The sequence below is a fragment of the Ursus americanus genome, chromosome 22, assembly GCF_024610735.1.
Source record: "Ursus americanus isolate L20-20 chromosome 22, mUrsAme1.1.p, whole genome shotgun sequence".
Lineage (NCBI taxonomy): Eukaryota > Metazoa > Chordata > Mammalia > Carnivora > Ursidae > Ursus > Ursus americanus.
This window is the reverse complement of record NC_142148.1, coordinates 41,772,548-41,784,626: the sequence shown is the minus strand read 5'-3', so window position 1 is coordinate 41,784,626 and position 12,079 is coordinate 41,772,548. Positions and strand designations below refer to the sequence as shown.

Genomic DNA, 12,079 nt, shown 5'->3' with positions numbered 1-12,079 from the left:
CCTGGTTCCCTCACTCTGAGTTGGCAACGGAGCACTTTCCAATGCCCGCGAAGGCATATTCTCAGAGGCCCGCAGTGAAGCCTTAGGAAAGGCGCTCGAGGCTGGTACCAGTCTCCGGGCCTAGCGGCAGGGGCGGAGCTGGTTGCTAGGAAGTCAGATTCCGCCAATCACCTGCTCGGCTCTCGTGGGCGGAGCCCGACTCGCAGCGTCTGTGGAAACCCAGAAGGCCGCCTAGGAGAGGACAAGAGGAGGTGAGAGGTGGGCTTCCTGACTGGGGACCGTGTCGGTACCTCGGGGCCCCAGTGCAGGTCCTGGTGGCTGGAGGAGGAGGAGTGTAAGAGGAGAAGACCCTCCCTCACTCCAGCAGAAAGGAAGCGGGCGTCCCTATTTGCCCCTGATGGACAGGCACAGGGAATGGACGGGGTTCCGGATCCGGGCGGCGAGGGGGCGGTATTGATGGAAGGAGTTTTGGGCTAAGGGGTGCTATTGATCCCAGACTGCCATTTGGGCCTAGCATGTCGGTCTACTTCTTGATCCTCTTCGCTTGGGGCCCACTCGCCGCCCCGGCCTCCCAAGGGTAGCTTCTAATTGCGGCGCGTATTACTCCCCCATTTTTTTTTTTTGACTAATTTTTCAACTATTTTGATTATAACTGCCTCTTACTTAAATGGAAAAATGAGGAACAGCACCTCCTTCTCCCCTCCTTCTCCCTTCCCCGAGTCCAGCCATCATTCTGTAGAGGCTATTACTCCAAAATCAGTATCTGCAATATAAATTCTTAGCCTCTGACCTGGAACTATCCAACCAGACATTAAATTCACTTCTTAAATTTAGTTCTCCAACTTTAGGGAATGTAGTCTGTGACAAAATTCAAAGCACACGTTGTTCAGAGCAGCAGCATTTAGAATTGCATCAACCAAAACTAAAAAGAAACTAGTAATAGCCAAAATGCCCAACCACAAAATGATAAATTAAGATTATATAAGTATGTGGAAAATTGTAAATAAAAGAGTGAGGGTGCAAGAATTGCACTATAAAATTGAACGAACATATAGGTTGTAAGTGAAACTTGTATCCATGATCATTGAAATTTGAAAAGGCCGCACAGAGATGTAAATGGTTGTTGTGTTAAGGTGAGGGTTGCTTACCCCCCATATCCTTTATGCATTAAGAATTATACTCCATCCCACCGAAAAAGATCAGTAAGGCCTCCATACTTGTACTTAATTGTTTAAAAATCCAGGAGACGGAGTGGGAGACTTTTTGTTTGTTGCTCACTGTTTATATCTGTGCCAACTTTCTTTCAGCTGAGGCATGATACTCTGCCATCCTTCTAAAATTTCTTTGCAGCTTTCAAATACAAGAACCACTTGGGGACAACAGCAGGGCCTTGAACCTGGAGCTTTCACAAGGGAGTTGGCTCTAAATTAACATTTCATGCCATACAGAGTTACTTCTGTTCCTCTTGGGTGACGACTTACCCTGAAGCCAAGAGAGGTGGCCCCTTAACAAGAGGCAGGAAAGGGTGATAATGATTTAGGGGAAGCTCAGATCAGATCAGTAGTGATGGTCTCTGTTCTGACGTTCAGTAGTCTCCCCTTATCTGCGGTTTTGCTTTCCATGGTTTCTCTTACCTGCAGTCAACTGGGGCCTAGAAGCAGATGATCCTCTTTCTGATGTCAGGTCAGTGGTAGCCTAATGCTACATCACAGTGCCTAGGTCATTCACCTCACTTCATCTCATCACATAGGCATTTTATCATCTCGCATCATCACAAGAAGAAGGGTGAGTACAGTACAATAAGATATTTTGAGAGAGACCACATTCGCAAAACTTTTATTACAGTACGCTGTTGTAATTGTTCTATTTTATTATTGTGTTAATCTCTTACTGTGCCTGATTTATAAATTAAACTTTATCATGGGTATATATGTATAGGAAAAAACAGGATATATAGGGTTTTGCACTATCCGTGGTTTCAGGCATCCATTGGGGTCTTGAACATTTCCCCCGTGGATAAGGGGGGGGACTGTTGTATTCATCTAATTTGTTCATTTAAAATAATTTCATTTCCCCATCCCGTTCATTCATGCTTTTTTCCCAGAAGTATTTAGATAATCAAAATCCCACACAAGACCTCAACAGCAAAAATGCAGCTGAAACAATAATTATTTGAATTAAAAATTAAGTAATGTTTTAGGTGGCATTCTCTTTAGTTTTAGTAGTTTTGCTGTATTTAAACAAGGTGCTTCTCTTCAACTTCTGTATTCAAAAAGGTGCCCATTGGAATTTATTTTCATCCACTTTTTTTAATGTAAGGAGAGAAAATGACTGCTGGTTCAGTGTGTGTCCCTCAGATCATACCATTGCGAGTGCCTCCACCCGGAAAAGCCAACCATGAAATTGATAACAATACACTTTTGGAAATGAAATCTGGTAAGAATCAAATGTACCTGAAAGCATGTAAAATAACATTGCCATACTCTTTATGTTCATCTAGTTGTTGATATATCACTTTTCATGCTTTCTACAATTAGCACCTTGGGAATTTTGTAAAAGTTACAAAATTTGAAACGGTGTTGTACTTGGTGGTTTATAGAGTGGTATATATTTAGAGTAAGGTGGTTGGCTTTGACCAGCCTTTCATTTGTATCAGTAGATAGTTGCAGCAGTGCCTTGACTCACATTAGCCACGGTAAGATGTCCCGGTTCTCTCCCGGACTTTCCCACGATTCTCGTTATTTTGCTGGGATAGTAATTTGATCTAGTAACACAGGCTTTCCAGTCAGACACACTGGAGATTTAAATCCTGCTTTGGACAACTTCTAGCGATGTATTACTTAGGCTTTCTGAGTCTCAGTTTTCTCATTGTTAGTGAGAATAATGTCTGCCATTTAGAGCCACTGTGAGGATTAAGTGAGTTGACATGTTATGTGAGGTACATAGTGTCTGGCACATAGTAATGGCAAAATAAATCTTAACTACTGTTGAGAAAGAAAGCAGTGAATACATTTCATGGTAATGACAGGAGTTTATATATACACATACACATACATACATATACATATATATATATTTATCTACATGTATACACATGTATGTATATAATTAAAATAAGGAGAAGAGAAAGCTTTTTTTTTTTTTTTTAAATCTCTGTGCCCAATGTGGGGTTCAAACTCATGACCCTGAGATCAAGAGTCACATGCTCTACTGACTAAGCCAGCTAGGTGCCCCAGGAAAATTTTATAGATAAAACATATGAACAAATACTTGTTTAAAAAGACTTTGAAATTCCAATGATATATTTTGATAGTTAGTGTGTAAAATCTATTTATCTATGTTTCTGGTGACCCCTGTGGTTCCCAAATTCCAACTAAGAATATTTTATAATATACTATATCTCCCTTTTATCTTAAAAGCTAGTATTATTTTTAAAACAGTCTCAGACCAAAATACAAATTTCAATAAATGTACCCACAACTCTTGGGAGAAGGTGGATCATTATTGACAAGTGAGGATATGAATGACAGAAGATCCAAATTCCCTGATATTTAAAATGTTTAATAAATAAAAAGGTTCAGGGCACCTTGGTGGCTCAGTTGGTTGAGCATCTGACTTTGGCTCAGGTCATAATCTCGGGGTCCTGGGATCGAGCCCTGCGTCGGCCTCCCTGTTCAGCGGGGAGTCTGCTTCTCCCTCTCTCTCTGCCTTCACCCCCCACTCATGCGTGCATGTGTGCTCTCTCTCTCTCAAATAAATAAAATCTTTTAAATAAATAAATAAATAGGTTCTAGAATTCAATAACAAAAAGGATAGTAACCCAATAGAAAAGTGGGCAAAGGGTGTGAAAGGACATTTTCTAGGAAAGGAAATATAAATGTCTTTTAAACACAGGAGAATATACATCTACCCATCCCTTTACCTACTTGCCGAGCAGACCTTATCCCCTGCTCTATTTACTCCATGGCATTTAATCACCACTTGATATCATGTATATACTTGTTTGTTCATTTGTTTTGTTCATTGTTTGTGTGTCCTTCCTAAAATAGAGGCTCCCTGAGAGCTGGGATTTTGGTCACTGGTGTGTCCCCAGTGCCTAGAACAGTGTCTGGCATGTAATAGGTACTTGATAAATATTTGTTGAATGAGTGAATGAACCTTACTCAAAAATGTGAGAAATGTGAGTTAAAACTATGAGGTTTTTTTTACACTTAGGAGATGGCAAAAATAAAAGAAAAATTAATAATGCACTATAGGTGTGAGCGTGGGTGAATAGGCACTTTTCATGCATTGCTGGTAGCAATGTAAATTGTTTCAGTGTCCATCAAGGGAAGTTTGACAATATCAGCTAAAATTATAAATGTGCATATCTTTTGACTGAGCAATACTAGTTCTACATATTTTGCAGATATTAAAAGAACTTTATGCAGATATTCATTGCAGTGCTTGTGATGGCAAAAGAAAAAAAAAGAAAGAAAAAGAAAAAGAGCCGAAATATGCATCTATAGGGGATTGGTTAAATATTGGTTCATCTGTATAAGGACAGAACCCAATACAGCCATAACAAAGAGTGAGGACACCCTGTATACCACTGTAGAACACGATGCAAGGTAATATTGTTCAATGAAAAAGAAGTGTGTGGAACAGGGTGTGGTATGTCACCATCTGTATTAAAAGAGAGGGGAAAATAAGAATATATACATGCTTGTATGGATATAAAATATTTTTGGAAGGATACTCAGGAACCATTGATTGCCTTTGGCCAGCTGGCTGATGTCAGGGGTGGGAGAGGGTTTTAACTGTATATCCTTTTTTGACTTTTTAAAAACTTGAGATAATGTATAACTTTATGTTAGTTTCATGAGTACAATGTAACGATTTGATATTTATATATATTGCAAAGTTATCCCCACAATCAATGTAGTTACCATCCACCACCAACAGTTACAGTTATTTTTCTTGTGATGAGAACTTTTAAGATCCCTAGGGGCGCCTGGGTGGCTCAGTTGGTTAAGCATCTACCTTCAGCTCAGGCCATGATCCCAGGGTCCTGGGATGAAGCCCTGTGTTGGGCTCCCTGCTTGGCGGGGAGTCTGCTTCTCTCTCTGCCCCTCCTTCCCTCCTGCTCTGCTCTCCCTCACTATCTCTCTCTCTCTCTCTCAAGTAAATAAATAAAATCTTTTTTTTTTAAAAAAAAGATCTCCTCTCTTATACTCTTTTGACCTTTTGAACCTTGAATTATATGAATTTGTTACCTTTAAAAATTTTTCAAGAAGTCTAGGAATCATTTACCAAGTCCAAATAAAATATAATAAAAGCATTTCTTTTTTAAAAACCTTTTTTTAAGTTGGCTGAACTCATGACCGTGAGATCAACACCTGAGCCAAGACCAAGTGTTGGATGCTTAACCGACTGAGCCATCCAAGCGCCCTAATAATAGCATTTCTGAAGCAGTGCTCAAAAACTAAAAAGTTAGCTTCTGCTTTCTAAATGGGTATTGTAGTCTTAAAACTGAGCCCTGCTCTATTTGCATCAGTGCCTTGTTGGAGCAGCACAATAGCATAGTGGTTCAAGAGCATGGGCTCTGGATCCATAGCCAAGTGAAACCACAACTCTGCTGTTACTCAGTAACCTCCTTAACCTCTCTGGGACTCAATTTCCTCATCTATAAAGTGAGTATAAAATGGGACCTGTCACATAGGGTCGCGTTGAGCTAATTCATATAAGGCACAGTGCCTGGTACAGAGAAAGAACTCACTTATTGCTAGTTATTGTATTCATTCCTATAATATATAAAAAAATCTTATTAATTTTATTATTATTCTATATTTGAAAATTGAATGCAGATATTCATTGGACCCACAAACATTATTCAGAGGCTGTGCTACTTTAGTGTTAATTACAGTTACCCTGTTTTGGGTTTTTCAGACACCCCCGATGTCAACATATATTATACCCTGGATGGCAGCAAACCTGAATTTCTAAAGAGAATTGGTTATGGTGAAAATAATACATTTAAGTATACGAAGCCTATTACTCTGCCTGATGGAAAAATACAAGTTAAAGCTGTTGCAGTCTCTAAGTAAGTTAAGAGCACGGTGATGAAAACAATTGTTAATATAATGACGTCATGTTTTAATTTAATTTTTTTTCTTCCTTTGAGAACAGGTGCTGTATTAGAATGGCACTAAAGGCAAAGTTATTTAATTTTAACATATAACTTTTGGGTTTTGTTTGTCTTTTACCAAGGTGTACAGTAAAGTGCACAAATCACGAGAGTACAGCTTGATGAGGGCTTATGTTTATAAAGACTGCTTTTCTTTTGAGTTCCACATTGGTATTTTGGGAAGGAAGGGCCTTTTCAGGGTTTGGGATCTTTGAAGTGATTCATCTGGCTGTGAAGAAAATACGGTTTTTAGTGGATGGTCCTTTTATTCCACAGGACATGGCCTACAACCACCATCATTCACCATCATTCTCTGTTGTATTTTGTATCGACTTAATCGGCCTTCGAGGCCACTGTCATTTTATTTTGTTGGACATTAGCTCCTTTATTTGTTTCTTTGTCCTTTCTTTCCTACTCAATGACTTTTTTCAATTTTCAAATATAGAAACACCACTTAATTTGGAAGCTGTGTGTTATAGAGAAAAAAACTCAAGCACTTTGCACGTCTGTGTGTCTGTGATAGAAGAATTATTCTGCACAGCAAGACAGGTTTAGCCACATTTTTGGAACACTTTTAAGCCCCAAACCTGGCTTTGGGCAGGTACTTAAAAAAAAAAGGAAAAAAAACCACAAAAAAACAAAAACAAGAACAAAAACAAACACCCTCTCCAGGCTCCCCCTGGTGGCTGAACTTCTGCATGGCTTTTGAGAACTACAAATTCTACACAGATGACAGCTTTGGCATTTGAAAGTTAAAAAAAACCAAACAAACCAGAACAAACATGAACCAACCAAACAAAAACCCTCATACACATTATTATTCTCTATTAAAGCCTGGAGTAAGTTGGCTTTTTTCACTTGCCAAACCACTTCTGTCAAAACAAGTCATCTCAATTATTAAAAATTAATAAGCAAAATACTTCGGTGCCTAATGCTGTAAGGCAGGCCCTTCTATAAGTTGCAGGTAGTAATGATATGAAGTAATAATTACTAACTATGTAATTCAGAGGAGTTAATACAGCTTTCAAAAGAGTCCAGAGGAAGGTCATTCTTTATGCCTCTCACCATCTTGCTTTGTGCCCACTTAGTGTCTGTTCTGAAAACAGTTAGTACTTCAGATGTGCTCAGCTCAGGGAAAGTATTTATACAAAAATGTGTTTGAGTCTTCAAGACAGAAAGATTTGTGCTTGTATACATTTGTGACAAACATATTTAAATGAGGTAAATTTTCTTTACGGAAATTATACTGCTTTGTTCAAGCCTTTTTCTAGGTACTTACGGTAATTAATTTCTTAATGAGGAGAAAAGGCTTTGAAATGAGAGTGTTAACAATTAAAGGCCACTAACACGTTAAGAGGAAAAATTATGGTCAGGAAGTTTTGAGTGATGCTGGAAAATATTTATGATACAAGTAAAAACTAGTTAGGATAGAAGAGTGCACTATAGTATTTTGACATTGTTTAAAAACGTGTTGGGACGGGGCGCCTGAGTGGTTTAGTTGGTTAAATGTCTGCCTTTGGCTCAGGTCATGATCCCAGGGTCCTGGGATCGAGTCCCACAGTGGGCTCCCCGCTCAGTGGGGAGTCTGCTTCTTCCTCTGCCTGCCGCTCCCCCTGCTTGTGCTTTCTCTCTCTCTCTCTCCTTCTGTTAAATAAATAAATAAAAATCTTAAAAATGTGTCAGGACAGAACTGAAGAAGGGCACTGACCAGAGGCGGCCAGGAGTGAGTGAGTGGTGGGCAAGGAGTACTCATTGCAGACAGCCCTCTGTCTCTCCCTTCCCTGAGCCAGATGGCCAGGGACACTGTGGATGTCTTTGTTTCAAAGGGGTCAGGTTGAGGGGCAGCCCCCCAGTCTCTTTCTGTCCCAGCTCAGTTTGCAAAAGGTACTGACATAAAATTCTTCTCTATTGTAAGCTTTCTTTAAAAAAAAAAAGTTTAATTTAAATTCAATTAATTAACATATAATGTATTATTAGTTTCAGAGGTAGAGTTCAGTGGTTCATCAGTCTTATAGAACACCCAGTGCTCATTACATTCCGTGCCCTCCTTAATGTCCAGCACCCAGTTACCCCATCCCCCTATCCCTCTCCCCTCCAGCACTCCCAGTTTGTTTTCTATGATTAAGAGTCTCTTATGGTTTGTCTCCCTCTCTGACGTTAGTTTGCTTCTCATGATTAAGCCATTTGAAAACAAAACAAACAAGCCCAATTTAGCATTCATTGCCTCTGGTGATTTAGTCATGGTTTGTGGTGTTTGTACTGATAATTTTTGTAGCTTCCAAAATTTAAGTGAGCTTTGCTTTTGTGATAAATAAATATAAACAATAAAGAATCTCCAAAATTATCATGTAACCACTGCTTCTCAACCTCGGCTGCTGAACCAGTTGGCTATTGCTGTATAACCAACCACTCTGACATTTAGTGTCTTAAAAGAACAAACATTTATTTGCTCATTATTCTGTGGGTCAGCACTTTGGTGTGCATTCAGCTGGTTACTTGTTCTTCTGATCTTTCCTGAGGTCCCTGACCTGGCTGCAGTCATTTTTCAGGCTCACCTTGAGCTAGAGAGTCTAAGAAAGCTTGAGTCACATTTCTGGTGGTTGGTGCGGGCGGTTGGCCAAGCCGTGGGTCTCCAGCTGGGTCACCTGAGTGTTTTCATTCAGTTCCAAAAGCTGTAGAGAAAGGGCAAGCCCGGGTATGCAGATGTTGATGTTTTTTTAGTCTCTGCTTTGTTAATGTTTCACTGGACAAAGCAAGTCACATGGCAACACCCGAAGTCAATGTGTGAAGGGATTCTGCAAGGACGCAAGGGCACCAGGGCGTGCAGATAAAGATATAATGCCTCAGGGACTGTTGTTGTAACAATCTACCCCAGGCTCCTATCAGAATCAGCCAGGGAGCTTTGCAGAATCTACATGCTCAGGTCATATACTCCAGACCAACTAAATAACCATTTCTTGGAGTGGGACCCAGGCATCAGTATTTTTAAAGTTTCCTGATGATTCCAATATGCAACCAAGAGTGGCAAGTGATGTATTAATGGGGGAAAAAAAGGTGTTTCCGTTTAGAGAGATCTGACCAATACCACTTTTTTGGAAATACATTTTTTATTAAAGTATGATATTCTAGAATGAAAGAAAAGGAATAAGGGCACTGTCAGATGTGTGCTTTCATGTGTCCAAATGTATGTACATGAATGTTCACATCAGAGCGTGGTTAGTAAAGAACACAGATGAACAAGAGGGGTGGGGAACTTGGGAACAATTCAGCAACCAGGGATGGGGGTCGGGATTGTTTTGTATTGTCTTGTCTTGTTTAAGTAGGCTCCATGCCCAGCATGGAGCCCAATGCAAGGCTTAAACTCACAACTCTGAGGTCAAGACTTGAGCTGAGATTAAGAGTCAGACCCTTAACCAGCTGAGCCATCCAGGCACCCTGATGTTGGGTTTTGATGGTTCATATTGATGGTCTAGTCCAGGGTCTGTAAACTTTCTGACATCTGTCTTGTTTCTTTAAAAGCCACCTTTATGGTTAGGAACTTCCTATCTTTGATATCATTTTATAGTGTTTTGACAATGAACTTGCGTGGTTCTCCCTTCTTTGTCAACTACCTTATATGGTGGTCAAGATAAATTGAGCTGGGCTGAGGTACAAGTTGTCTCGAACTGAGGGTAGGTAGTTGGGGGAGTCAGAGTCCCCTGAGAACAATCATTTTTCTTCCATGAGGGACTTTACAGTTTTACAACAATGGTTAATAAAGTAAACTGATTGGCAGGTTACCAGGGCATCTCACAGGCATCCATCTGTAGCCCCATGCAGTATATAATGTGTGGAGGAAAGATCCAGATGTCATCTCCATAAGCGGCAACAAATGCAAGAAGAGCACTGCTTTGAGAGGGGTAGTTTGGAGGGTGGGACAGAGGATGGAGTTTGTTGGCTTTCAGATCTGCACTTTAATCCCAGTTCTTTCACTCCTCTTTGAGTAAGAGGAACTTACTAACTTGAGTAAGTTCTGATTCTCAGTTTTCTTTTTCATTAATTGAGGTTAATAAAACTTAGTTGACAGCCATTGTGAAGATCAGAGGTAATACACTTAGTATATACTTGGCATTGCACGTGTAGTAGCTGTTATTATTGTTGCTTGTTGTTATTCCAGTTCTTCACAAAGGGGCTAACAATTTGCTGTTGTGTGACCCAACTCAAAGGGCATGCCTCGAATTCGAAAATCTATGCCTGCGTGAGTAAGTGGGTTCTACTTAAACCCTTCATGTTCCTAAACCACAGGTTCTCAGTTGGGCATATTTTTGCCCCAAAGGGGACTTTTGGTAATGTCTGGAAACATTTTTGATTGTCACATCTGGTAGTGGAGTGTGCTAGTGACATCTGCAGGGTAAAGGTCAAGGATGTTGCTAAACATCTTAGGCGCAGGACAGGCTCCCACCGCAAAGTATTATCTGGCCTAAAATTTCACCAGTTCTCAGTAGATTGAGAAAACCGGGCCTGGACAAGTTGCAGAATTCTTACAGATCCACCTTCTTAACTCTTGCAATCATCCAAGTAATTCTGCTGTTTTATTGAGAGGATAGTAATCTTTCTGGGGATAGAGCTACACATAACTTTTTTTTAAATCTTGAATGCACCTTATATTGCTATTCCTAAAGATACATATTTAAGAACTCTGATTTCAATCCTAGCAAAAATTTATGTGTATTTAAATGAGATTTGGGCTGAGTATGATTTCTAACTCCAACTACAAACTTAAGCCTTTTTTGATATCACAGTCAGGATATCCTTTAACTTAGCAGGCAGTTGAAACTATTTTCTGGGCTCCTCGTGGAGGGAACAAAGTCCACAGGTGAGAGCCCTGGCTGGGTCCCCATGGAAGGGGCCAGCTATGGTGGGGGAGACCCCTGTACCTTCCAGGAGTGGAGTAAGTGGATGGGAGTCAGGCTTCTGCTTGCTGTGACAGTGGGGCTAGAAGCACACATTTCAGGGAACCCCGCAATTATCCAGGATTTAAATGATCCCTGGATGGAGATATTTGTGGTGTCCAGGAAGTGTGTTAGCAAGGAGGACAGCTGTATCTTGAATGACAGACCTGGGACCAAAGATGAATATTTAGATGAGATGGATGTTGAGGTGAATGAGTTAAGTAAGCGGTTCATCTAAAAGATCATCTGTATCTGCATCCAGATTCCTGTAACTGTAAAACTGATTTTATTATTAAGAACAAAACAAGGGGCACCTGTGTGGCTCAGTCGGTTAAGCGTCTGCCTTCACTTTGGGTCATGATCCCGGGGTCCTGGTATCGAGTCCCACATCTGCTCCTTGCTCAGTGGGGAGCCTACTTCTCCCTCTACCTGCCTCTCCCCCTGCTTATGCTCTCTCTCTCTGTCTCTCTAACAAATAAATAAATAAAATCTTTAATAAAAAAATAAGAACAAAACAAAACAAGACAAAATGTGTGCTTCCCTAAAGTTTAGCCACCCATAAATCACTCCAGCCAGTGAACATGCAGTTTAAATATTATTACTCACCGATAGTGGCAATTGAGATGAATTGTGTACTTCTGATCATTATTTTCTTCTAAAAATGTAGCTTGAAACTTCTATATTGCTTAATGTTAAACATTTCTCAACTGTTTTGGGATTGATGTGTATGCATTTATGAATATTTACTTAATCACAGAATTTAAAGCATTTTGGGACACTTATTTACTTAAAGCTTCAAAATCTTTAAGAAATATTAAAAAACTGGCTTGTAAAATATCTGAGAAATTGCAAAAGAAAGGCTAATGAAGTGTATGAAATATATGAGAGACCAATATGAAAATTAATAAGAGCAAAGCAGACAAAGAACAGAAAAGAAGGTAGAGAATGGAAATGGAAAAAGAATTACGTGCCTGGGGGCGCC

At 40.0% G+C, this 12,079-nt stretch overlaps 1 protein-coding gene across 7 annotated transcripts in view; it reads left to right on the top strand.

Moving 5' to 3' along the window:
• The first annotated feature begins 134 nt into the window (after positions 1-134).
• The window catches only part of DZANK1 (double zinc ribbon and ankyrin repeat domains 1), a 63,909-nt gene continuing 51,964 nt past the window's right edge, over positions 135-12,079 (top strand). The window contains exons 1-4 of one of the 7 annotated variants that reach the window (XM_087853769.1): positions 135-251; positions 1,751-1,785; positions 2,320-2,436; positions 5,929-6,082. In XM_087853769.1, the coding sequence (XP_087709895.1) occupies positions 2,328-2,436; positions 5,929-6,082 (263 nt within the window). In that variant the 5' untranslated portion in view covers positions 135-251; positions 1,751-1,785; positions 2,320-2,327. Of the gene's footprint in view, positions 2,437-4,408; positions 4,611-5,928; positions 6,083-12,079 lie in introns of all 7 variants that reach the window. The other 6 variants (XM_045809671.2, XM_087853768.1, XM_087853765.1 and 3 more) reach the window with 6 other exon arrangements.